This window comes from Ceratotherium simum, chromosome 10 (assembly GCF_057802395.1).
Source record: "Ceratotherium simum simum isolate JZ-2026a chromosome 10, ASM5780239v1, whole genome shotgun sequence".
Lineage (NCBI taxonomy): Eukaryota > Metazoa > Chordata > Mammalia > Perissodactyla > Rhinocerotidae > Ceratotherium > Ceratotherium simum.
This window is the reverse complement of record NC_141909.1, coordinates 11,736,919-11,764,117: the sequence shown is the minus strand read 5'-3', so window position 1 is coordinate 11,764,117 and position 27,199 is coordinate 11,736,919. Positions and strand designations below refer to the sequence as shown.

The 27,199-nt window shown below is 35.4% G+C and overlaps 1 protein-coding gene across 4 annotated transcripts in view; it reads left to right on the top strand.

Annotated features, from left to right (window-relative positions):
* ITGBL1 (integrin subunit beta like 1) overlaps nucleotides 1-27,199 on the top strand; it is a 1,366,350-nt gene that overhangs the window by 269,144 nt on the left and 1,070,007 nt on the right. For 3 of the 4 annotated variants that reach the window (XM_004423143.3, XM_087435886.1, XM_087435885.1), the window contains one exon: nucleotides 7,405-7,507. The exons of the other annotated variant lie outside the window; for it this stretch is intronic. In XM_004423143.3, coding sequence (XP_004423200.1) covers nucleotides 7,405-7,507 — 103 coding nt within the window. The remainder of the gene's footprint in view (nucleotides 1-7,404; nucleotides 7,508-27,199) is intronic. 4 annotated transcript variants of the gene reach the window in all.

Here is a 27,199-nt window from a genome sequence, read left to right as displayed (position 1 = left end):
AATACAGTCTTACAGATGAACAAAGTTGCAAAACTTTGTCTACAAATTTTCTTGAAACAACTAGATGAACCTCCCCCCATTTCCCATCACATGAGAAAATTGGAGATGAGTCATAAGTCTACATATAAAACCTCTAAAGGAAAACATATGAGTATATCTTCTGGACCTTGATATAGTGAAAATACTTCTTTGGGACATAAAAGCACTAAATATAAAAGGAAAAATTAATACTATGTTTTTATTAATATTAAAGATTTCCATTAAACAACAAAGAGATATTATTACATGCCTATTAGAATGACTAAAATCCAAAACACTGACAATACCAAATGTTTGTGAGGATGTGGAGGAACAGGAACTCTTATTCATTGCTAATGGGAATGCAAAATGGTACAGCCACTTTGGAAGACAGTTTGGTAGTTTCTTACAAAACTAAACGTCCTCTTACCATATCCAGTAGTTGTGCTCCTTATACCATTTGGGTATTTACCCAAATGAGTTGAAAACATATGTCCACACTAAAATGTGCATATGATTGTTTACAGCAGCTTTACTCATAATTGCCAAAATTTAGAAGTAAGCAAGATTCCTTCAGTAGGTGAATGGATAAATAAACTGTGGTACACGCAGACAATGGAATATTGCTCAGCAATAAAAAGAAACGAGTTATCATGCCATAAAAAGACATGGAGGAACCTTAAATGCATATTACTAAGTGAAAGAAGCCAATCTGAAAAAGCTACATTCTCTATGATTCTAGCTATATGACATTTTGGAAAAAGTAAAACTATAGAGATAGTAAAGATCAGTGGTTGCCAGGGATTCGTGGGGAAGGAAGGAGGGTTGAACAGGTTGAATAGCACAGGGGGTTTTTAAGACAGTGAAACTATTCTATTTTGATACCTTAATGGTGGGTACACATCGTTATACATTTATTCAAACCTTTAGAATGTACAGCACAAAGAGTGAACCCTAATGTAAACTGTGGACTGTATAGTTAATAATGATGCACCAACACTGGCTCATCAATTGTAACAAATGTACCACACTAATGCAAGATGTTAAAATAATAGGCACACTGTGTTAGGGCTGGGGTGAGTGAGGGTATATATAGGAATTCTGTGCTTCCTGCTCAATTTTTCTGAAAACCTAAAACTTCTCTAAAAAATTGTTAATTTGAAAAAAGCTGGTAAAGTTAAGACATTTTTTTAAAAAAAATTAATAAGCAAGCCACGGAGGAGGAGAAAATATTCACAGTACATGAATCTGACAAAGGTTTCTGTGCAAAATAAAGAACTCCCTCAATTAAATAATAATAAGGCCAACATTCTAATAAAAAATGGGCAAAAACTTGAATATAAATGGCCAATAAGTGCTAATGTTGAGGTATTCGATGTTATTAGTTGTAAGGGAAATGTACATTAAACTCTAACGAGACGTGGTTTCTCAGCCACTTACTTGGATAGAAGTAGAAAGACTAATACAACCAAACGGCGGCAAGCATATGGAGAAAAGGCCATTGCTAGTGGGAGTATAGATATGTTTTAATGCTTTGGAAGACAATTTGGCAGTTTTTATAAAATTAAACATATGTCTACCCCAGTATTTCCACTCCTAGATTTTTTACCCACAAGAAATGAAAACATATGTCCTCAAAAAAGACTTGTACAAAGAATGTTTATAGCAGCTTTGTTCATAAGAGCCCCAAACTGGAAACAACCCAAATGCCCATCAACAGAAGAATGAACTAATTTTAGTGTGCTTGTACAGTAGAATATTACTCAGCAATCAACAAAGAACGAACTATTCAACATGAATGAACCTCAGAAACATTATGTTGAGCAAAAAAAAGCCACACACAAGAGTGCATATTTCTGGAGTCTGTTTATGTGAAGTTTTAGTCTGACCTATAGTTGAACTAGTCGGGGGAAGGGGCAGATTTACTGGAAAGGTAAATGGTGGAATTTAAGATTTTTGAATTTCACTATATATAAATTGTATATTAATATTTTTTAAAAAAATAACAGTTGAAATAATGGAGGAGGATTTCAGATATTATTGTACCAAATTATGATAATGATAATGATGACTCTTATTTAGCATTTATGTACCAAGCACTAGTCTAAGCATTTTACACCTTTTATCTCATTTAATCAACATGTGGGTTAGGTATTCTTATTATCTTTGTCTTACTGATAAGGAAACTGAGACACAAGGAAGATAGTAACTTGTAAAAGTCACATAGCTTTTGTGGCCAGTGGTCAGTCAGACCCTAGGGCCTGCAGGGGTGATGACTGTACTACATTGCCTTTTCCTGACTAATTGTGCCCAATGTTTAAATTGAGAACCTAAACCCTTATTGGTGGAAGAAGGAAATAGGGTTGGCATAATATTAAAATACATAAGATTATAAGTAATATTATTTGTTTCTAGATTCAGGTGTCATTTGTGTAATTATTTGTAATGCTAATGACACCAAACTTGGGGATGTTCCCTAACTATTTCTAGGCACTATTTTGTGATAGACGCTCTTCTACACAGTCTCGTATGTTCTAACATACACGTTTTAAATTGCACATAGGCAGAATTCTATTCCTCCACTATGACAATTCCTAGCTTTGAAGAGGTTCTCTGAAAATGCTGCTTTTATCTTTCTTCTGCTGTGATGAACTTTAATGTTGGAGTGTTGTAAGTTCTCACATAATAAGGCTTAGATTTTTGTTTGGTTTGGCAGTAGACTTCTGTTTAGAATTCCTTTAATCTGTTCATTCCATGCTTTTTATATTCATTTTGATAGCTGATGCCTCTGTAAAGAATTTTTTATGAATTTATTGCACTAATGAAATTTTTATTCATGACTCTTCCTCCATCCCAACTTGCTGAAGGTGGGTTTTTCAGCAAATTGCTGAATTTTCGTCTTTAGATTTTTTTTTTTTTCCTGGAGGAAATAAGAAACAATTCATATGCTAGATCTCAAGTTTCATTAAAATTGCTTATGCCCTGTCTCAGGCATTTTAAGTGGGCCATCTGTCTAAACATCTCTCCCTTTTTTTTTCTGATCATTTCCTCGACTTATTCATGAGCCATAGGAGGGCTCCTTTGTAGTCTCCATGTAGCTGGTTCTGTCTACCCCCACTGAATACATCTATGTGCTTGCATAACATATCTTTTCACTGTGCTGGAAATTCTCTGAACTTGGTTCAGATGAATGGCCCACTTTTCTGAAGGCCTTTTTCTTCCTGCAAAGATTTGTATGCAGAAGCTGACCTCTGTGGCTGTGGAATGCAGCATATTATTCTTGATCATTTTACAGACCACCCACTGTGAAAGTTATGATGAAGGATTGCTTAATGATTCTTTGACCACTAACATTGTTTTAACTCAGTATTTTACTCCTAAATAGGTAATGGCACAATTGAAAACCAGCTTTTCTGAGTGTCTGATAATGGTTTTGAGATGCTTATAATCCTTGATAACTAAAGATGCTATTAGTTATGTTTACACAAGTTTTGAGATGCTTATAATCCTTGCTAACTAAAGATGCTATTAGTTATGTTTACACAAAATCTGCTTTAAAAAGACATGCAATAGCAATATATTTGAGTATTACTTGCACTTTTTTGAGTAAAATATTCCAGTGAGTCAAATGTATTAGCATTAACATTTGTGACAATCAGCTGGCAGTTTTTATCATAAAATATAGAAAGATTTAGTTTTGTTGAACATTCTGGCTGGCTGATGATAATCAAAGTGGACAGGTCTGGGTAAGAGCTATTATTTGATTTACTTTGTGAGTAGCTGTTTATGTGAATTCCTGTTTGCTGGGTTTTTTGGGTTTTGTTTGTTTTGAAGTAGTAGCTTAAATGATATCAGCTTTGCAGATAACTAATAAGTTGTACAGATGAAATTTTTGATTAGATGGCAGCCTCTTTCACTAGACACATACTTCAGTAAAGGAAGCTGTTTTCTGGGTATCATTACTGTGGTGAGTTGAGTGAAGATCCAAGACTTTTTCCCCCTCTTTTCAGAGAGTTGTTCGTAAAAATCTTCTTTGAGACTATTTTGGATTTAATGGATAAATGTAATTCTTTTCTAAAATTTAAAATATAACTTTAGGTAATTGTTACCATTATAAACATGTGTGTGCTGGTAGAATTGATATCTGTGTTTTGAAGCAATTATTGTTAATGTGATTTCAATGATTTTGCAGAAATAAAGCATGTGTACTTTCAGGTTGGTATGTATCATTATCTTTATTTATAGTTTATTTCTACTCGAGACCTTATTGATATTTATACCGGGCATATATGCCCAACCCCATTCATTTTATTTAAAAACAAGGCAAAACTACTTTCAGACTTATATAAAAGCCAGAAGGAATCTTAGCAAATTTTGTTTGTAGAAGAGTGAACTCATAAAGAGAGTCTACGGTTTCAACATCTTTTCTTAGTATCTCAAGGTCTTGCTTTCACAGTGAAGCCTCTTTCCTATATCCTGTTAACATATCACCTTAAAAGAAATTGTTAGAAAAGTGCTGCTTCAGGAGTTGTGCGCTCAGAAGAAGCAACAACTTTCCCCTGTCACCTCCCCAACTCTGCTCTCATCCGTATTTTACAGGTGTGGAAATTTTGGTTCAAAAGGATTGAATGAGTTCTCTGGTACATTGTTAGGAAGAGAATGGGCTGAGATGAGACCGCAGCATTTTAACTCCAAAGCGCCTATGCTCTTTCTACAAGGTCCCTCTTGGGGCGGGTTATAGCATATATGAAACAGATGTGGATCAAAACAAAACAATGGAAAAACAAATAGTAGTTAGGTTCTGAAGAATGACAACGCTGTCTCGCCACCATCTGTAAGATTGCTTTCTGTGGGAAAATGCATTCTGGGTTCCAACAGGATGTCAGGATCAACAACTTCCCCTCTCCTCTGGAAACAGACTTGTTGCATAACTAAAAAGAGTCTCCACATTTACTTGAAAGAGTGACCTCCATTGGGCGACTAAGTTGAAAAATATTAAGCATGTGAAATAGGTTAAGTGGAAGAGAGATCACTGAAGTTTGTACCATGATTAGGGAACAGTTTATGACAGAGATAATATTTTTCTTGAAAAATCTGTTAGTTTGAGAAGCAGAGAGGAGAAGGAGTAAAGGGATTTCAGTTATAGGGGAAAAGGAGTATAGGCCTAGAGTTGGGGCTGATCATCATCATACAAGTTAACATTTACATACATCATATAATCGTCAGTATATCACTGTGATGCAGATACAATGATTATCTCAATTTTATACGTAAGGAACCTGAGAACAAAAAAACCAATTTGCTCAAGGTCAGAACTAGTTAATGGCAGAGCTGGGTTTTGTACCAACTTCTGCAAGTTACCAGAGTCTGAGTTTGTAACCACTGTGCTGAGTTCTCCTGCTTGTCTTAGCTTGACTTGCTTTGGTTTGTGAAGCAATTTAAAGGTTTGGCCCAAACAAATATACAAGTCAGAGAATATTCAGAAATAAAATTGGATACAAAGAGTGGGGCCTTATTTTTGAGGAACTTGAGTGGTAGGTAGTTTAATTAAGATTTTACCTGGTAAGTAGAAAACCATAGAACAGTCTTGAGCAGGAGAGTAACGTAATTATCGAGGATAGCAAAGATTTTAAAAAGCCATGTTGCACAGTAATCTAGCTGTGGGGTTATTTCTGTCATCACAATACCCCTGAGAGGTCGGGGTGCTATCCCCAATTGAAGGTGATCAAAGTCAAGTCCAGTGAGGTCATCTACATAGTCCAAGAACAGCGAGGTAGTAATCCAGGAACCCAAGGTTCACCCTCCTTCGGGAGCTCCTGCTGGGCCCCTTGGGTGACACAGACTCTCCTGGGCAGTGCGTGGTGCATAGTATGGTAGATGCCCCTCAAATTCTTTCTTATTTCCCCCCTCAGCCCTTTCTCCCCAACCTGTGCAGGGGGCTGGGGATATAAAAATAAGGCATGATCTTGGTCTTTTAGAAGCTCACAGGTCACTGGGGGAGACAAACAGAAATAAGCCCTATGGAATAGAGTGCTCAGAGGTCAAGATGGGGCACAGCAGTCCTCCCCGCTTTCCTTCTCTCTGCCCCATGCCTTCCTCTCTCTTTTCTCCTCTCTGCCTTCTCTCCTTCCTATGTGCTCCCCTATGGTTCTTTCAAGCCCTCATGGGTGAAGCTCTGTTCTCTGAAACAATCCTCTTCAAATTGCCAAGAAAGAATCTTCCAGGCCTACAGTGTGCATTATTATTGATTTGTTGATGCATATTTTTATTTTTCTTTAATTTTTATTTCTATAGTGTTTAAAACATTTCTTTATCTTCAGAAAATAAATCAGTAAGTAGTGGGCCGAATACAAATATTCACCTAAATTATTAACATACTCCATTAGACATTGTATCTAGAGGTGATTTAATTATAATCATAGTTTTTTTGACCATGACTTTTTTTAATTGAATATGCAGAGAATTCTTTTGAAATTTGGGGGTAAATTAAAACATAACCTACAACATTTTTTCAGAATTGTGACTTATGCTAGAGTCTGGATACTACATGTTTGGTGCTTAGTAAATGTTATGTCACAACTATAAATAATGTAAACATGCAATACTTAGGTTAATTCAGAAATCATTCAATTTTTGTTACTTTTGTATTCTAGAAATGTTTTTGTATTCTAAAAATGTTTTTGTATTTTTGTATTCTAAAATATTTTTTCCTCTGGCTGCTTGACCCCATTTTTCTGGACCATGTACTATTGATCATACACAAGAAAAGACCTGTATGTTAAGACTAGCATCATTGATGTTGTATTCGGACCAAAACAAACAAAAAACCAAACCAAAACAAAGGGACACAAGGGAACTTTGGGAGGTGATGGATATGTTTATTACCTTGCTTGTGATGATGGTAACACGAGTGAATAAATAACAAACTGACCAAATTGTATGTGTTAATTATGTACAGTTTTTTGCATACCAATTATAGCTCAAGAAACCTGGGTAAAAGAAAAGACCAGCATTGTAATTTTTTAAAAACAGTCTTGAAAAGTAGCCAAATATTGAAAACAAATTAATGTTGCTTAAAGGAGATTAATTTTTGAAGGACTGTCACAATTAAGCAATTCAAATTCATAGACTAGTTGAGGGTACCACAGTTATCTCTGAATGACCGCTGTTGTCTTGGGAGTGTCTCCGTTTTTTGTTTGTTTGTTTTTAACCTCTCTAGTTTAAATCCAAGAGCTTTTTCCCAAGAATAGAAGCTTTTTAAATAAAATGTTCTGAAATATAGCCTTTGGCAGTTTTACCCTGCACACTTAATGTCAGAGGAAAATCAGTTTACTGAAAGAGAATAATATAAAATTATTAACTGTTTTTCTTTTCTTTCTACTTCAGAGTGCCTATTATTAAACCACAAGTGGCCAACTGGGAGCTCTCAATAAAATTGCACGATGAAGTTCATACTGTTGTAGCATCAAACAGTGGGCCAATGTTCTCTGTGAGTTTTTCTTTGTTTTTTTTTTTTTTTTTGTAGTCTTGAAATTATCTATGAATATTTAAAACAATTTTGAACCTATTCAGTGACTCTCATCTTTTGAATCTGTAACATAGCTATGTCTCTGTTTCGTCTTCTTTAGGAAGCTGAATGTAAATGGGAATTTATATTCTCTTATGTTATTCAGGAAAGACATTCCTAGATTTAGCCACGTTCTAAACCTACTTCCTGATACCTGGATCATTTTTCTGTTGTTGAGAAATAATACTTTTGCCTTTGTTATAGAGAAGAGCATCATTAATTATAATTCCAAACATATGATAGCTGTAGTAGGTAACCATTCTTTTGAAACAAGTAATCTGAAGCCTCATATAACATTTTTTTGAGATTTCATGTTGTGAGACATTCTTGAGGCTAAATTTACCTTATGGTGACATTCCTTTTGTTTTGAAAAACTTAAACCCCTTGGATAGTATCCATGACAGACCTGCTTTAGTTTAATTCTGGTCTATACTGAACAATGTTACAATAAGATTTAGTGTTTGTCCTGTGGTATGAATGATGCGTTTAAATTCTGTGATTTGAGATTGCCAGAAAAATACCATGAAGAGTTACTATTTTAACTTGTGTCTTTTAACTTTCAACATGAACCCACGGAACCTGCTATATAGTTAGTATAATGAATATTATCTTAATCTACATCTCTCTTCTTGTGGCTACGTTGCATTGAAATGTCATTTTGCTTTGGGGAAGAAATAACTTCTTATCAAACGATTTAAACAGGACATGAAAATCAAAATAATATAATGTAACTGAAATAAGACCTGGTGAGGCCTGAGGTGTATGGCAGTTTCTTGATCCCAGCTAGAAATACCACAAGTCAAGAATTAGTGAGAATTCATTTATTCAACAAATACTTACTATGTGCCTAATGTGTGCTAGGTAAGTGCTAGGCTGCTACACTGGAGAAGCTGACATTTTTCTGTGGTAGTCAGAGTCGCAAGTAAATGGGATTAATCCATGGATTAAGGATAGTCTCTTTGGTTGTGTTTAAATTTTGTGATTTGTTCTATATGCCAAAATTGTCAAAGCATTCGTTACTAAAAGATATTTCATTCAACTCTCTTAAGATAAAAGCTACGATGGAGTTAAACAATTGTCTTATGATATATTTTGTGATTAATTTAGGTGATTCTTTTCGTTCTTCCTTTCTATATGATCGTTTAAAAAAATAGCTTTGTAAGTAGACACTTAACTGTACATCACATTGAGTAGCAAATTATATGTATTGAGTAGTAAAGAGTATTAATATTATAATGTAGCATTTTCCTGGGGGAAGGTTAACTTTACAAAAGTGTAGACTTTAGCATAATTTTCAGTTCTGTACTGAGTTACCACTGAAGTGTTACTATTAGTCTGATACTCTAATACAGTGTTTTTCTAAGCATTACTTTAATAAGAAAACAGCCCAGATTACTTCTTAGAGCTGTTATTTCTTTGTGCTTGTTTTAGATTCCATGTTAGAAAACTAGAGACCATTGGCCTAGCAGTTCAAGTGGTGTCTTTTGAATTTTTCCTGTGGAGTTATCTCCTGTTTCACTTTTTAGCTCCTGAGGAAAGTAAAGTTATTTAAAAAACATATCAAAATTAATGCATTAAAAATTTCCCTGGAAAATATTCACCTTGATATATAGTATCAAAAACTACTTCCCATATTTATTGGCTTAGCTGTTATCTGAAGCATCAAGCCTAATGAGAAGCGAGTACTCCTGATAGTATATCCCTTTTTCCTAAGCAGATATGGATTGAGCTTCATTTGACATCAGTATTGTGAAAGGAGTCAAGTTGAATAGTGTGGACTAAGTAAAGGCTCATTGGTATGAAGATTTTAATAGTGTGGAACCCTGCTTTTAGGATCTTAGAGAGGAGACCTGTGACTATATACTTGGTTTTCTAGATCACTCAGTGCCACATCAAGAAAAACTTAATTAGCCTAGAGGTGACAGTCTAGGCTAGTGACCCTAGAAGTAATATAGGCAAGGTCATATTTGTTTAGCCCATAGTAGTGCTTCATATACTCCATGTTTTCAGAGTTCTTTTATTTAATTTAAAAAAATTTAAATTATAAGATATTTCAAATGTACAAATCTATAAAGGTCTCCTATGAAAAAAGAAAAATTTCATAGATACAGCTAAATCCCTCCTTTATATCATCCCATTCTGCCCTCTCCTCCCCAGAAGTGACAGTTATCCTGAACGTGCTGCGTGTCCTTCTTGTACATGTTGTTACACTTTCAGTGTGTATGTGTGTACCATAATAACAGTGAAAAAGAAAGTTGTGAAGATATAAATATTTAGTGATACTTTTTATGTAAGATTTGAACATACACAAAGCAAAAACAATTCCATTTACAACAGCATCAAAAAGAATAAGATACTTAGGAATAAACTTAGCCATGGAGCAGAAAGACTTGTACGCTGGAAACTACAAAACATTGCTGAAAGAAATTAAAGACAACACAAATAAATGGAAAACCATAATGTTCATGGATTAGAAGACTTAATGTTGTTAGGATGTCGGTACTACCCAAAGTGATCTATAGATTCAATAAAATCCCTGTCAAAATCCCAACTAATTTTTTGCAGAAATAGAAAAATCCATCCTAAAATTCATATGGAATCTCAAGGGACTCCAAATAGCCAAAACAATTTTGAAAAAGAGGAACAAAGTTGGAGAGCTCACACTTCCTGATTTCAAGACTTACTACAAAACTACAGTAATCAAAACAGTATACTGACATAAAGCAGACACATAGACCAATGGAACAGAGACCCAGAAATAAACCCTTGAATATATGGTCAAATGATTTTTGACAGGAGTGCCAAGACCATTCAATGGGGAAAGGTCAGTCTTTTCAACAAATAGTACTGGGAAAATGGGATATCCCCATGCAAAAGAATAAACTTGAACCCTTACCTTACACCATATACAAAATTAACTCAAAATGTATCAAAAACCTAAATGTAAGAGCTAAAGCTATAAAACTCTTAGAAGAAAACACAAGGGAAAAGCCTCATGACATAGGATTTGATGATAATTTCTTAGATATGACATGAAAATCACAGGCAACAAAAGAAAAAATAGATAGACTACATCAAAATTTAAAACTGGTGCATTAAAGGGTGCAATCAACAGAGTGAAAAGGCAATCTATAGAATAGGAGAAAATATTTGTATATATCTGACAAGGAATTATTATCCAGAATATATAAAGAATTCTAACAACTCAAGAGGGGAAAAAAACCCCAAAAACAACCCAATTTAAAAATGGCAAAGGACTTGAATAGACATTTCTCCAAAGAATATATATGAAAGGCCAATAAGCACCTGAAAAGATGCTCACCATCACTAATTATTAGGGAAATGCAAATCAAAACCGCAATTGGACACCACCTCACAGCCCTTAGGATAGCTACTACCAAAAAACTGCAGAAAATAGTAAGTTTTGGCTAGGATGTGGAGAAATTAGAACCCTCGTGCACTGTTGGTTGGAGCATAAAGTGGTGTAACTGTTGTGGAAAACGCTGTGGTGGTTCCTCAAAAAATTAAAAGTAGAATTACCACGTGATCCAGCAATACCACTACTGGGTATCTATCCAAAAAAATTGAAGGCAGGGTCTTGAAGAGATAATTGTGCACCTGTGTTCAGCAGCGTTATTCACAATAGCAAAGAGGTAGAAGCAACCCAGATGTCCATTGATAGATGAATGGCTAAACAAAATGTAGCCTATACATATGATGAAATATTATTCAGCCTTAAAAAGGAAGAAAATTCTGACACATGCGACAACATGGATGAACCTTGAGCACATTATGCATGAAAAGACAAATACTGTATGATTCTAAATCATGCAGTCTCAGAGTAGTCAAATTCATAGACAGAAAGTAGAGTGGTGGTTGCCAGGGGCTAGGAGGAGTGGGGAATGGGAGTTATTGTGTAAAGGATATAGAGTTTTAGTTTTGCAAGATGAAAGGAGTTGTGGAGATGGATGGTGATGGTAGCACAAAAATGTGTATTTAATACTGCTGATCTGTACACTTAAAAATGGTTGAGATGGTAAATTTTATGTTATGTAAAAATTTTAAAAATACACAAACTAATGCAAATTAGCATTTTTAGTGAAAAATTTAAAAGTAGGGAGGATGGAAATTTTGGGGAATGAAGAAATCATGATAGAAGTAAAAGCTAAGTGAAGAAGCAGTAGAAGTAAAATATTTTATGTGTTTTACGTCTTTATTCTGAATCAGGTGTCAGGATGATCAGCAGAATTAATTAAGAAGTATAAAACGTACTAAATACCAAGTTGAAATATTATTTAGCTTATTAAGATGATAAACTTGAGTATCAAAAACAAACTGGGGACCGGCCCTGTGGCGTAGCGGTTAAGTGCACACGCTCCGCTCCTGGCAGCCTGGGTTCAGATCCTGGGCACACACCCATGCACGGCTTGTCAGGCTGTGCTGTGGCGGCGTCCCATATAAAGTGGAGGAAGATGGGCACAGATGTTAGCCCAGGGCCAGTCTTTCTCAGCAAAAAGAGGAGGATTGGCATGGATGTTAGCTCAGGGCTGATCTTCCTCACAAAAGGAAAAAAAAACCAAACTGATTTTTGATTTTTATTTATATTTTCATGATTCCCTTCTGGATTCCCAAGATGTTTTCCATTTCTCTTTTATTCTGTGTAACACAAAATTAGTCAAAATAGTTCATGATAAAGGAAAAGATTAATGTGGTTGTCTTAAAGATGGTGAAGGACTAAATTTGTATTGAAGATAATTCACTTTGAAGAAAAATGTCAGAGTACTCCTGATGGGAAGAAAATTAGTAGGAATTTGGCCTTCCCAAAGATGGAAAAATGAACACTGTACATGCACTTAAAAAATTTTTTTCCTGATGTTTCATTAACTACTAATAAAGTAGAAGAAAGTTATATATGATTCTAGATATTGAATTGGGTATCCTTTGTTACAGTGAGCTACTGATAGAAATTTTTCTAAAGATTTTATAAACTACTTCTTAAGAATAACCAGAATCCTTAGACTACTGAATTTTGGCATACCAATGTAATTTTTGTGCTAATGATTAAACAGAAAAATCTAAATGATCAAAAGGAATGTTTAGTATGGTCAAGGAAAATAATATTTTTTTCAATTTTCTTTAAACTCTTTTCAGTTCATTTTCCTAAATGAAATTTTATTTTTTTGCTTCTTCTAGAAAGATCAAAACCTTACATTTTGATAGGCATAAAACTTTGCTGCAGTTTTAAATTACAGTCAGAATCCTTTGGTTATTCCAATTTCAAGTAAGGTATGTATTGATAAAATTTATATTAAAAGTTAAATGGCAGAGATCCACTTCTGGAACAGCAGGTCTATGCAGGAAACCAACTATAATTGGTGAAAATTATAAAAATCTCTACTTGCAGATGACATCTTGTTGTATGTAGAAAATCCTAAGAAATCCCTTAAGAAATTATTGCAAATAAAAAACAAGTTCAACAAGGGTGCAGGCTACAAAATAAATATATAAAAATCAGTTGTATTTCCACTCACTTGCAGTGAACAATCCAAAAATAAAAATTTGAAAACAATTCCTTTAACAAGAGCATCAAAAGAATAAAATACTTGGGAGTAAATTTAACAAAAGAAGTGTAAGTGTAAGAAAAGTTATACTGTGAAAACTACAAATTATTGAAAAGGAAATTAAAATCCAAATAAAAGAAAGCATTTCATATTCATGAATTGAAAAACTTAATATTGTTAAAATGACAGTACTTCCCAAAATGGTCTACATGGTCAATACAGTTCCTATCAGAATCCAAGCTTTATTTTCGTCAGAAATTGACAAACTGATACTAAAATTCATATTGAAACTTAAGGGACTCAGAATAGCCAAAACAATGTTGAAAAAAAGAACTGAGTTGGAGAACTCACAGTTCCCCCTTTCAAAACTTACTACAAAAGTGTCTTGTAATCAAGACAATATAGTACTTGCATAAAGATAACCATATAGATCAGTAGAATAGAATTGAGAATCCAGAAATAAACTCATATATGTATGGTCAAGTGATTTTTGACAAAGCTGCCAAAATAATTCAGTGAGGGAAAGAATAGGCTTTTCAACAAATGGTGCTAGAACAAGTGGGTATCCACACGTAGAAGAATGAAGTTGGATCCCTACTTCATATTGAGTTAATATACCAAAATTAACCTAAAATGGATAAAAGATTTAAATGTAAGAGATAAAACAATATAACTGTTAGAAGAAAACATATGGGTATGTCTTTGTGACCTTGCATGTGGAGTAGTTTCTTAGATATGACACCAAAAGCACAAGCAACAAAAGAAAAAAAAAAGATAAATTGGTCTTTGTCAAAATTAAAAACTTTGCTACAAAGGATACTAACAAGAAATTGAACAGACAAATCACAGAATGGGAAATAAATATTTGCAAATCATATATCCAGTAAGGCATTTATATTTAAAATACGTAAAGAAAACTTACAACTTAATAAGAAAAAGACAACCCAATATAAGAATGGGCAAAGGATCAGACGTTTCCTGAAAGAATATATGCAGTTGCCAATAAGCACATGTAAAGATATTCAGTGTTATTAGTCATTAGGGAAATGCAAATCAAAACCATAATGACATAGCACCTCACACCCACTGGGTGGCTATAATAAAAAAGTCAGATGTTAGCAAATGTTGCTGAAAAGGTAGAGAAATGGAAACCCTGATACACTGTTGGTGGGAATGTAAAATGGTTCAGCTGCTTTGGAAAAGTCTGGCATTTCCTCAAAAGGTTAAACATCTGGGTTATCCAGAGCCTTGACTCAGTTCTATCATGAGTATTTAATCATGAATATTTAAATAAGTATATTTAGATTTATTTATATCCTTGTTACTATAGTGGATGTATTCTACCTTCCAAATAATATTGCAAATGATAATTTTTCAAAATTACATACCTTTACTTTTTAAATATGTAAATTTAAGGTATTTTCTTTTCTTCTTTTTAAACAAGATTAAAATCACCAACACTAGGGCTGGCCCCGTGGCTTAGCGGTTGGGTGCGCGTGCTCCACTGCTGGCGGCCTGTGTTTGGATCCCGGGCGCGCACCAACGCACCGCTTCTCTGGCCATGCTGAGGCCGCGTCCCACATACAGCAACTAGAAGGATGTGCAGCTATGACATACAACTATCTTCTGGGGCTTTGGGGGAAAAAATAAATAAATAAATAAATAAAATTATTTAAAAAAAAAAATCACCAACACTAATCGTGGATAACCATGTGCTTCACGTTGTTGGGAAGGCAACTGCCACTTAGTAGATGCCCCAAAATATTAGTTCCCCTGTCTTTCCTCTCTTGAAAGTAAGAAAATGTTAATGAAGTCGTAGATCTGGGCTGGATGTCAGCAATTCAAAAATGAATTTAAATAGGAATATATATTCATTTATCCTTTCTGCAAAATAATTTGGTAACATTCATCAAAGACCTTTAAAAACATTCATGTTTTTTGGTCCACTAAATCCACTTCTAGAATCCATCCCAAGGAAGCAATGAAAAATTGCTAATATGAACATGATATTGTATTAAAAAAATTAAAGGCAGTATGCCTTGGAGAGATCCACGTAAACAGTCTCTACTTGTGGTAAAAGGAAGGCAGACATGGAAGTAATTAAAATACGGCGATAAATGCCTTAATAGAGGTACCTTCAACTAATTAAATCCCTGAGAAAGACAGAAGAAAGCACTCAACTGCCTGAGGGAAAGGAAAGATTTAGGCGAAGATGAAGAGTTCTACTTGGCAGAGATGACTGATGAGTACCAATTTAGAACATGATTTACATGTAAGCTGCAACTTGCTGCAAAATGATAGTATAAATAGGTGAGGAAAAACATTGGGACCAGGTGAGACAGGCATCTTGGTGGGCTAGATGAGGCCCTAGGTTAAACAAGCCAGAACCAATCAGTTAACTGGTCATGCGTCCCAAGGTCCAATCCCCAGCCATGACGCCTGCTTCCCTTCTAGAATCCCATAAAGAATCCCCTTCAGCGCAGGTCGAGGCTGCTCTCTCTGCTTTCTGAGACAGCCTAGGCTCTCTGTAGCCTGTCCCTTTCCCTTACCTAAGTCTTGCTTAATTGCTTAATAAAAAGCTGTTTTTGTACTTTATTCTGTGGCTCTTGCTTGAATTCTTTCCTGCAGGTCCCCAAGGACCCACTTTCTTGGGCCTGGAGCACAGGGCAAGGTACCCGGCCCGGCGACAAAGGTGGCATGGGAAAGCCAAATTTGTTGAAAAATCAGACATCTTCTATAGATAAATAACTTTAATTTCTTATTATGGAAGTGTATGCTTCCTTAATTTTGTTATTGTTTGTTTGCCACAAACAGTAGAGTGATGAAGGTATGACCCTGTCTTGTTCTAGTTGCATTGTTGTTTTTGATACTTATTTTAGCCTATTCAAATGTATTTTCATGAAGCAGCTGATTACTGTGTTCTATTTTATTGAATATGTGCCTTATCCCAGACACTATGGTAAGCACTTTACAAACATTCTCTCTAAATGAGATAGTAGTAAACCTGAAGGTAGGTGTTACTAGCTCCAGGTTACAGATGAGTCTGGACACTGAGGTTCAGAACCACTAACAGTAGCTGAAGTCACAGAGCTTGTGTGAGTACAGAATCTAAGATTAAACCTAGATCAGTATGATTCCAAGGCCCGTGAACTGGTACCTCTTGGTATCTCATTTTACAAAGTAGTTTTGATAGACAAAATTCTGAGAAATAGTAGCACTGTCCTGGAAAATTAGCTCTGCTAGACTGTGGATAAATCATTGTTAATACAAGGAATAATACATTTATTTTTAACCATAATAGTTTTATCTCATGATAAAAGGCATTTTCTTTGTGATATGCTGAAATTTAACACTCACGTCATACCATTAAAGGAATCATGGAAGGCATCACAAGAACATAAATAAATCACAAAAGTGTTATGTAACACACAATATTATGTACACAGTTTAAAAAGTGCACAATTAGAGATACTGGTTAAGAGTAGCTGTTAGAGAGCATTTTTAGTAGCTTCTTACCTCTTGTAGATATTAATGGGTTTTTCAGATTGGTGTTAAAATTCAAAATATTGATTTTTTAGCAGTGATTTTACAGTTTTTATCCAAATAAATAATAATTTTTGAGAGCAATACAACATTTGAGATAGATAAGATTTTACATCTAAAAGAGTTTGTGCTTTCATTTTGTTTTCTTAATAATGTTCATTTTGGTTGATGTAAAATTGTCTCATCTTTAGTTGCCTGTGGTGGAGGGAGAGAAGTGTTTTGTAGTGTTCATATCATTGAAATTACCACCCTATATTTTTCTTCTCAAAGAAAGAATATAGTGATGAACATAAGAATAAAAAATAATAATTACATATGGATGCATAATAAGAAATAATTATATATGCATTATTTGAGGTTTTCTTTCTCTAATATAGCCAACCCTTTCCCATTTGTTCTACCATCATGTATTTTGTTCTAGATTTCTTGACTAAGGAAACGTTCCACCAGAGTTTCTTTTGATATTTAGAGAGCACTTTGAAAATGTGGTTTTAAGTAGAGCTATTTAAGTATTTTTATATAACATTTTCATAAAGATGAAGAATTGAATGAATTTAGCATATACCAGTAAATAATCTTGTGCATGAAATAACATTTTATGTTTTCAAATGTTAGTGTAAAGAATCTTAAATAAAAGTTTGTACCTGCATTTTACACCATAATCTCTGTTCCTTTTATCATTTGTAGAGAAGTAATGCTAAATCATGTAGTTACTGGAATTTTTATAGGGACATGGTAAGAATCATGGTTCTTTTAAAGAAATAATTTTAAAATACCCTTCCTAGAAAAAAATACAATATTATTATATTTGTCCTTTTGCCTTTATGGTCAATTTTCAGAATAGATTCTTAGTCTTGAACATGAAAAAGATATCAGCAAACAAGGTCAATTCACTATTACATTTGTACCTACCGTAGACTGTTTATTAAAAAATTATCTACGGCTTAAGTGCACAGTAGACAGATAGAAAAAGAAAAGAACATTTTTGTAGTAGAATTTTTAAATGAATACCATAGTACTCTTAGGTGCTTATAACAGAGGACTATAATCTAAAATTTTTTTTCTTTTCACAGCAATTAAGGTTATCAAGAAGCCTAACTACTTCTTGTTAGGCAATTTTTTCACTTAGACCTTTTTTTTTTTTCCAGTTTTAAGAAGAATACTAAACAAAGTAGCAGAAAATATTACCCTATTCGATGAAAATATTTTCTGTTATTATGAATTTTTTCCAAAAAACATAATACCGTGTAAAAATGAAATTCTTTCACTTTAGCAAAAACATTTGTTTTATTGATAAAATTATTTTTCCATCTGAGAAAAAAATTACTAGGAAAATAAGTCAAGGTAATGCTTAAAAAATGTTAAATTTTTCTGCAAAAAATATAAAACCATCATAAGTAAAGCCAACAGAGAAACCAACAGACTAGAGGAAAAATTTATAGCTCATCTTAGTGACCAAAGGGAAATCTTCTTAATATATAAAGAACTCTTATAAATCAATATGAAAAAGACTAGCCACCTAGGTGAAAAATGTTCCAAGACAGTTTACAGCAAAGGAAAATAAATGGCTTCTGCACAGATGAGAAAATGTGCTAAACCACACAGAGAAATTCAAGTTAAAATTATGAGGTACCATTTTCCGCCTACATTTTGGCAAAGATAAAAAATTTGATAATTCCCTAATTTTATAAGGTGGTAGAAAAATAAGCCTACATGTATTACTGGTGGAGGTATAAATTGATGCAGTCTCCATGGAGAGCAATTTGACAAAATGAGTTTATACTATAGGATATGTTCATGTAGCTGTACAAGTATGTTCATGGCAGTATTGTTTGTAATAGCAGAAGACTGGAGGTGGCTGAAATGCCCATCAAAATGGGATAATTAAATAAGTATAATACATTCATATCACTGAACTACTGTACAGCCATTATAAAGGATCTGAACATTCTCTATGAGCTGATATATTAAGTGATAAAAGCAATGTACTTTCATATGTGAAAAAGAATACATATATTTGTGCTTATTATGGTGTTGAATATCTTGGAAGGAGCCACAAGAAACTGATAACTGTGATTGCCTTTGAGTTGGGGAGCAGGGTCACTGACCACATGACAGAAGTGAGAAGATACATACCTTATACTAGATGTCTCTAGTACTTTTTTGAATTTTGAACTCTGTGTAATACCTATCCCCCCCACCAAAAAAAAAAAGAGGTCTCAAAACTGTGCAGTGGAAGGGTCTGGAATACATGGGATCATGGAAATAATAGAATTTTAATTACCTACCAAGAAACTCCTGCAATGCCTATGCCATCCGGGGAAGTAGTCAGATGAGCAGCTGGCTCATTGAATCAAGAGCTCTGGTAGTACACATGTAAGTACACAAAGTGCAATTACTGAAACTCCTTCAGCTAGCAGTCTGAACTTGGAGGTAGTTACTGCAGATCACTTAGGCTATGTTAAGAGGTTGATGTAATCTGAATTAAACTAGAAAAGGCAAAGAAAGGACTGTGACATGGGTTAGAGTTAAAGGACTGAGACGTGGGTTTGTACAGCTCCTCCCACAGCCTGTCATTTTTCCTTCTTTAGGTCTGTAAACCACCCGGAGAGATTCCTATATAAAAGAGTTAGAGGGGCTGGCCTGGTGGCATAGTGGTTAAGTTTGCGTGCTCTGCTTCAGTGGCCTGGGGTTTGCAGGTTCGGATCCCAGGCGCAGATCTATGCACTGCTTATCAAGCCATGCTGTGGTAGGCATCCCACATATAAGGTAGAGGAAGATGGGCATGGATGTTAACCTAGGGCCAGTCTTCCTCAGCAAAAAGAGGAGGATTGGCAACAGATGTTAGCTCAGGGCTAATCTTCCTCTCTCTCACACACACACACACACAATAAATAAATAAAAAAAATTAAAAGAGAGGTGTATGCTTTGCTGATAGCACAAGGGTAGTGAGAGCTCACTCAAAAAGTTTTGCTCAGTGTTGCAGAATTCATAGTAATTTCACTGGTCCTAAAACATCGCTGGTGGAATGGAGTTATTCTCTACTGCTCTTGGTTTAAGGAAGAAGGTCCAAAAGTAACTTGCTTTCCAATGTGATTTCTTTACCTCAAGCTAAAGAATATCCTTTCAAAGCGAACTCATCCAAATCAGCTTGATATCTGATAGGAGGGGGTCAGATAAACAAGGTGGTAGAAAGTCGAGTCTGAAGAGTAACTTGCACAACTTGATCTGTTTACTTTTTAAATGCAGCCTTGTTCAGTGGGATATGGTACTGTACTTTTGAACCATAGGACCAAATTTTCCTAAAAAGGTGAAGCTCCTGCCCATGTAATCTGGAAAATTGCTTGTCTAAGTGGGTGCACAGTTGCACCTGTACCCTCTTGAATGACACAGTCATGTTGTGCTCAAGAGTCAAGTAACTTGTTATGTGACTAAATGAGAGGAAAAAAAGTTGTAAAATCCAGTTCCTTTGGAAATGAAAAAGACTAAATGGTATTGGTTGTTATCATATTAGAGTTGGCAAATGCTACAATTAAGACTTCAAGTGATTTTTAGTATTATGTCCTGGTTTTAGCCACTTTCTAAAAAATTTTATTTAGAATAAAACTTTCAATGCTGAAACCAGATATTCAGGTTGGGTTCAGTTCAATTTTATAAGCCAATATAAATAATCTATAGTAGTCTAGTAGCCTATTATGGGCACTGGTAAAATTTCTACCACAAAAATTTGTTAAAAGTTATTTCGTTCACTTTGCTATGATATTATTGGCCCCTTAAACTTATTTATAAATAAAATGAACAGAGAAGCAAACAGTTAAAGTGCCTTTGCTGAGTGATTCGACCATTAGATGAATTTTGATATATTTATAGACACTATACATTTATCATTTCAGTTGTAATATAGTTTCTTAGCTGTTTATTGAGTATTTCAAATGACATAGTTCCTGGAGAACCAGTAGTAATTAAGAGAGATGATATCTGACTCCTCAATGAATTTGCCATTTGTTGAGGGTGACAAGGACAAAAGATGTGTCTGTCAGCTAGAACAAGTGAGTGTTGACAGGGAGAGACGGCCACTGTGGAGAACACATGGGGGAGCTCTAACCTGGGTGTGGAGGTGGTTGTGGAAGGCTTTAGGACAGGAAGAATGGCCGAACTGAGACCTAAAGAAGGCAAGTGGAAGGTGGGGTAGGGCAAGGGGTCAGAGTTTTGAAGACATATATAAAAAGTATAAAAAGAACTAAAAGATTGTATGATATAGCTGAGGAAATGGAAGAATTTATATATGACTGGAGCATGGAAAGCCTGAGGTAGGGGACCTGGGGGCAGGGAGGGAGGGTGATGAGAGGTGAGATGTGAAGGAAGAGGCCATAATGAACCAAGCAGAGACCTGACAATGTGGAAATTTGTAAGCCATGTTAAAATGGTCTGGATGTATCTGGAGAGCAGTGGAGAATCATGGAAGGCCTTCCTTTAGGAATTTGATCAGACTTGCCTGTTAGATCACTCTGCCTACATTATGGTGAATGGATTGAACGAGTAAAGGAGTGAAGAGTAGAGTGAAGGAGATCTGTGAGAAGGCTACTGAAGAGTTGTAGTGCAATAGGAGATATTAGTAACCTCAACTACAATTAATATGGCAACGGGAAAAAAATGGATCAATGTGAGAGACATTTAAAATGTAGAGGCAGGGCCGGCCCCGTGGCTTAGCGGTTAAGTGCGCGCACTCCGCTGCTGGCAGCCCAGGTTCGATCCCGGGCGCGCACCGACGCACCGCTTCTCCGGCCATGCTGAGGCCGCGTCCCACATACAGCAACTAGAAGGATGTGCAGCTATGACCTACAACTATCTGCTGGGGCTTTGGGGGAAAAAATAAATAAATAAAATTATTTTAAAAAAAATTAAAAAAAAATAAAATGTAGAGGCAGCTACACATGGAGAATGATGAGAAAACCAGCATTTATTGAATAGTAATAGTATTAGCTAATATATATTGCACATTTAATATATGTCAGGCACTGTGCTAAGAGATTCACAAGCAATATGTGATTTAGTAACAGGTATAGCCATTATATACAGAGTATACTGCATGCCAAGTGCTACCCTGAGTGCTTCACGTGCATGGTCTACTTTAATCTCGACACCAACCCTAGAAGGCACAAGTACTATTGTTATTTCTGTTTTAAGTATAAGGAAACTGAAGCACAGAGAGGTTAAGTATTTTTCCTAAAGCCACACAACTAGTGGTAGAGCGAGGATTCTGATCCAGGAATGTGATTCCAGTGCCTGAGCTGGCACTTGTGCACGATAAGCTGTCTCACAACAACCCTATGGTTTAGTGTGAGGGTGGGAGGAGAGAGGGGTTAAGGATTATGCCTACCTGGGTCGCTAATTAGATGATTTGTGCTGTTTGCTGAAATGTGTACAGAGGAATTTAGGAGATAGGACAATAATTTGAGTTTTGGACGTGTTGTTGAAGGTATACAAGTGCAGATATTTACTAGGTCATTGTGTTAAGATTCTGTGGCTCAAGAAAGTGTGGAAAGAAGGTGAAAAAGTTGATGCCAGTGAATATTATTAAGAGGTCACAAAAAGAAAGAAAAGATTGAGGTGTGTCTATTGCATTTAGCAGAAATAGTTGACCATGGAGAGAGCAATTTCAGTGGTATAATGGGGAGAAATCAAATTGTAGTGAGTTGAGATGTGTGGGCAAGTGGAGTGAACACCTCTCCTGAGAAAAGGAAGGAGGTGAGCGTGGTGGTTGAAGGGAGTCATAGTGTTGAGGGAGGATTTGCTTGTTACAGGTGGAATAGTTTTGAGTATTTTTAAATACTGATGAGTAAGTGCCAAAAGAAGGAAGTGTTTGAAGACTAAGGGATGAGGAAAAAAGAGCAGAACTAAGAGAAGGGACTCTGTTCCATTTTATGTGAAGAGAAGAAGGAAAAGATGAAGATGAAGGGAAAGTTGGTGATTTATTCTCCTATGACAGCTGCTCTGTTTCCTGTGGAGTAGGAAATGGGATGGTTTGCTAAGATGGGGGAGCAGGTTGTGGCATTAGAAATCTGAGGTACATGGAATGGATTTGAAATGATTATTGTTGACATTGGGAGGGAGAATGACTTCAATACAAGAGCTAGGCAGACTGAAAGTCCATTTGAAGTTGTAGGTCAGGATTTGTAATGGCATCAATCCATGTGGTCAGATAGCGGAAGGTAGCTCCAAATGCCTGAGGCAGGGCTTGGGAGGAAAGGGGTGGGAAGTTACCAGTGATGAACATGGAGATGAGCAGTTCCTGAAAGGCCTTCTAAACCATGAGTTTTCATTTTATTCTGAGGTTGTTATTCTAGCCACCTCTTATCGGAGCAGTTTACAGAATATTATTGATTGACAGAGTTTTTTTAAAGTCTAAATTGTGTTCAAATTGATATCTTGTGAGAATTAATAGACTTTGTACTTTGATCACTGTTATGAATGAAAAAATTTGTCATATTTTTAGTAAACTCATATTTGAAATCAAATTCTTTTACTCACTAATGCTGGTAAGTTGAGAGTTTTTGGTTGTTTTGTTTTCATTGTTGTTTTTTTTTTTTTTTTTTTTTTTAAAGATTTTATTTATTCATTTTTCTCCCCCCAAAGCCGCAGTAGATAGTTGTATGTCATAGGTTCACATCCTTCTAGTTGCTGTACGTGGGACTCGGCCTCGCGTTGTACGGAGAAGTGGTGCCTCGGGGCGCGCCCGGGATCCGAACCCGGGCCGCCAGCATCAGAGCGCGCGCACTTAACCGCTAAGCCACAGAGCCGGCCCTCATTGTTGTTTTTACATAAGGAAGCAGGAACAGATTTTAGGCCTCTTAAGTAACCCCATATATTACTTGCTACCACATGACAGTGTTTATTTCCTTCATTGCACTTATCATAAACTTTAATTATCTTTATTTCTTTGCCCACTTGTTTAATTTCAGTCTCTTCACACTAAAGTATAAGCTCCTTAAGGATGAGGACCTTGTCTTGTTTATCCCTTGTACTTCTCAGGAAATATTTGTTGAGTGACGGGATGGGAAAGAAGGGAAAGAAGGAAGGAAAAGGGGAGGGAGGATCACCTACCACAGTGGGACAGACAGGAGAGTGATCTGAGTGATAATCCATTGAGAGTTTGCTTGCAGTGAGTGTGGTGTCGCACAATGGAACTTGAACACGGTGAAAAAATTTGGATTTGAACTTTTTAAAAAATCTATTTTATTCTTTTTTGTAAATACTGTAGTCATCTATGCAACAAATAGGCTGAAGAATCTTTTCAGTTCTTTACATGTTATTAGCAGTAAAAGTCAATTTTTGTTTTGCAAACTAAGTTTTAATTGTCAAGCTTCAATCTCCCATTAGAGCTAGGAATGATCAGATCAGATGTTTTCTAAAAGATCATTTTCTAAAGGATCAATTTAATATTATTGACATTAGTTACAGATTCAAATGAATTTTAATACGTATGCCATATTTTTTTTGTTCACATAGGACTTTGATGGAAAGAAGAAAAATCCATATTACTCATGTAATATGACTCAAAACATAGCTTCCTGTATCAGTCAGGATCAGCTAGAATATCCTACAATTACAACCACCCTAATATTGCAGGGACTTAAAACACCAAAAGTTTGTTTCTTACACATGTTAGATGTCCTTTGTGTGTCTGCTGGGGCACATCCTTACTGGAGGCTCAGGCTGCGCAGTGGCTAGTTGCCCTCACAAAGGAAAAGCAAGAGTATGGGGAATCACGTGCTGGTGCTTAGAGCTTCAGCCTTCCTTCCGCTCACAAGCCATTGGCAAAAGTAGGTCATGTGACTATGCCCCACCTTTCGGGGGTGGGAGATGCAGTCCTACTATGTGTCCACATGGAGAACAGCCCTAACTACTACCTTGCAAGATACCCGTTGGATTGAAAAACATTTATTTTTGTTAAAAAGAAAGTTGCCTACTACACCAGTAGTGTGCTTTTAAAGAAACAGAACACTTTCATGTGTAGGTTAAGTGCAGGATAAATATCCATTGCATATTCTGTTTGAAAATTTTTACATTGAAAAAGTATATTTCTTTGAATTTTATATTTCATTAAATTTTCAATGAAGTTATTAGTAAAATTCATTTGAACTTAAGAGGTTAACTGTTCTGATAAGTGTTATATTCTAACTTTATCAACATGAGGTACGTTTTTACAGAATGTTATCTAATCATTTTTGAGGACAAATTTATAAAATCGATTTTATAAAGATTTTATAAAGATTTATAAAATTGCTAGAACGTTTTTAGGATACAGAAAGAGTTTGGTTAATATATTCTTACAATACTTCAAATTTCCTCAGAGCCTTAGGAAAAGATAAAGTAAAATGTTAATATGAAGAGGTTTTATTGTTTTTTTAAGCAACAACGACAAAAGAAATTTAAAAGGCGTTAACTCTCCACCAAGAAGAACATGATTTCAGTCTCTTAAAGGACAAATTTAGTCGGCCGGCCCTGTGGCTTAGCGCTTAAGTGCACGCGCTCTACTACTGGTGGCCCGGGTTCGGATCCCAGGCATGCACGGACGCACTGCTTGTCCGGCCATGCTGAGGTGGCATGCCACATACAGCAACTAGAAGGATGTGCAACTATGACCTACAACTATCTACTGGGGCTTTGGGGAGAAAAAGAGAAAAAAAAAAAAAAAAGGGAGGAGGATTGGCAATAGATGTTAGCTCAGGGCTGGTCTTCCTCAGCAAGAAAAAAAAAGAGGAGGATTGGCATGGATGTTAGCTCAGGGCTGATCTTCCTCACAAAAAAAAAAAAACAAATAAAGGACAAATTTAGCCAGGCTCTGTGGTGCAATGGATAGCGTGTTGGACTTCTAGATAAAAGGCAAATTTAGGTAACATAGTCCAACTGATTAGTTTCAACTGTGCGATAGAAAAAGATAACCATTAAAGCAAACTCAAAGTAATATTATATTTGATCATAGATAAAAGTCAACACCTTGAATGATACCAAGAAATTAATCAACAGTGGAAACTACAGGTGTAATGGCTTCATGTGAGAAAAATGAAATAGTGTTAATATGGCATATTATTGCAACAGGAGGACAACTGGCCGATTCAAGCATGTCACTGGCCTACCTAAATTCTGTAGCCTATTGAGTGATATTCCTAAGCTTCTAATAACTCTTACAACTGTTCTTGTTTATGCATTGTGTATATTTCATTAATTTTGTTATAAATGATTCATAACATTGATATTGAGTACATTTTAAAGCTATGCAATCCACATATGTTACTACATTGTATCCTGCTTTATTGTTTTGAACTTAGTAAGGCATTTTAAATTTGATTTTTCTTAGTCTACTCTAATTTTTATACTTTCTTAATATTTCTAGCACTATAATTGGTACTCATAAATTAAATGTATACTTTTTCTGTAACTGACATTTTAAAATCTGGGATCAGCCCCATTTGTGGGTAATTCCTATTCCTGAATGTGAATTCTTTTATATACAATTCCAGACGATATTTTAAAATAGATAATAATGCCAGTTTTTAGAGAAAAAAGATCTATTTTTTTTTCTTTAATAGTTTTTCCTCTGTCGGTAATATAGCAATGCGTATTTGTTTCCTGGAATTTATTCCCTGCTATGAAGTTTTCTCTGAACTAAATCTTGTTGTTGAAGTTAATTTACTAAACTGCCCTGGTATGCCCAGAATTTTCTTGGGACAAAGAAGGTAGCAGAGAAGTGGGAGTTACTATGTTTCTGTTATGTGAATAACTATAAGTAGGATTCCAAACACAATCTATTTTGCATTTTGGTGAGTTCCTGTTTGAAGAAAAAAGTCACAGAATTTTAGAAGTTATAAGAATTTGGCTCCCCTAGGCCAGCTCCTCGTTGAGCATTAGAGAACAAATGAGGCCTGGAAGGCTGAGTGCCTCCCCCAAGGTTGCTTGGTGAGTGAAGAGAGCTCAGCCAGAAGCCTGGGTCTCCTCATGGCTAGTCCTTCTGTTTTTATTCAGCTCTCTGCCACAGAAAAAAACCCTAAGTTTAGCAGCCATGTAGATGGTGTTCGTTTTATCTTTATAATATATTGAAAAAAAAATTGAAGTATTGAATTTCCCCTTTTTAGGGAGCTTGTTGCCTCCTGTCATATCTAATAGTGTCCTTTAAGAAAAAAATGTGATTGCTCCATGTGATTATATAAGCTCACCATAACCAATTACAGAAGGTTAGAAAGGCTTGGTAGGATAGACACTAAGACTACTTTATTCTGTTGGGATAATATTCCAAATTCAGAATATAACTTTTTCCTACCACTTCATAGCCCAAATAATGGCTGTTAAACAAATATTTTTGTCAAACCAACAAGTTTTTTAAGTTTTGAGCTGCTTCTACTGGCTTTTATTAACTACTCAAAAATCTTAACTTCAAAATCCTAGTTTTATGTATCAGAAAAAAAAGTTAATTGTGCAACCATGGCTAATTCTTTTATTACTTTCTTAA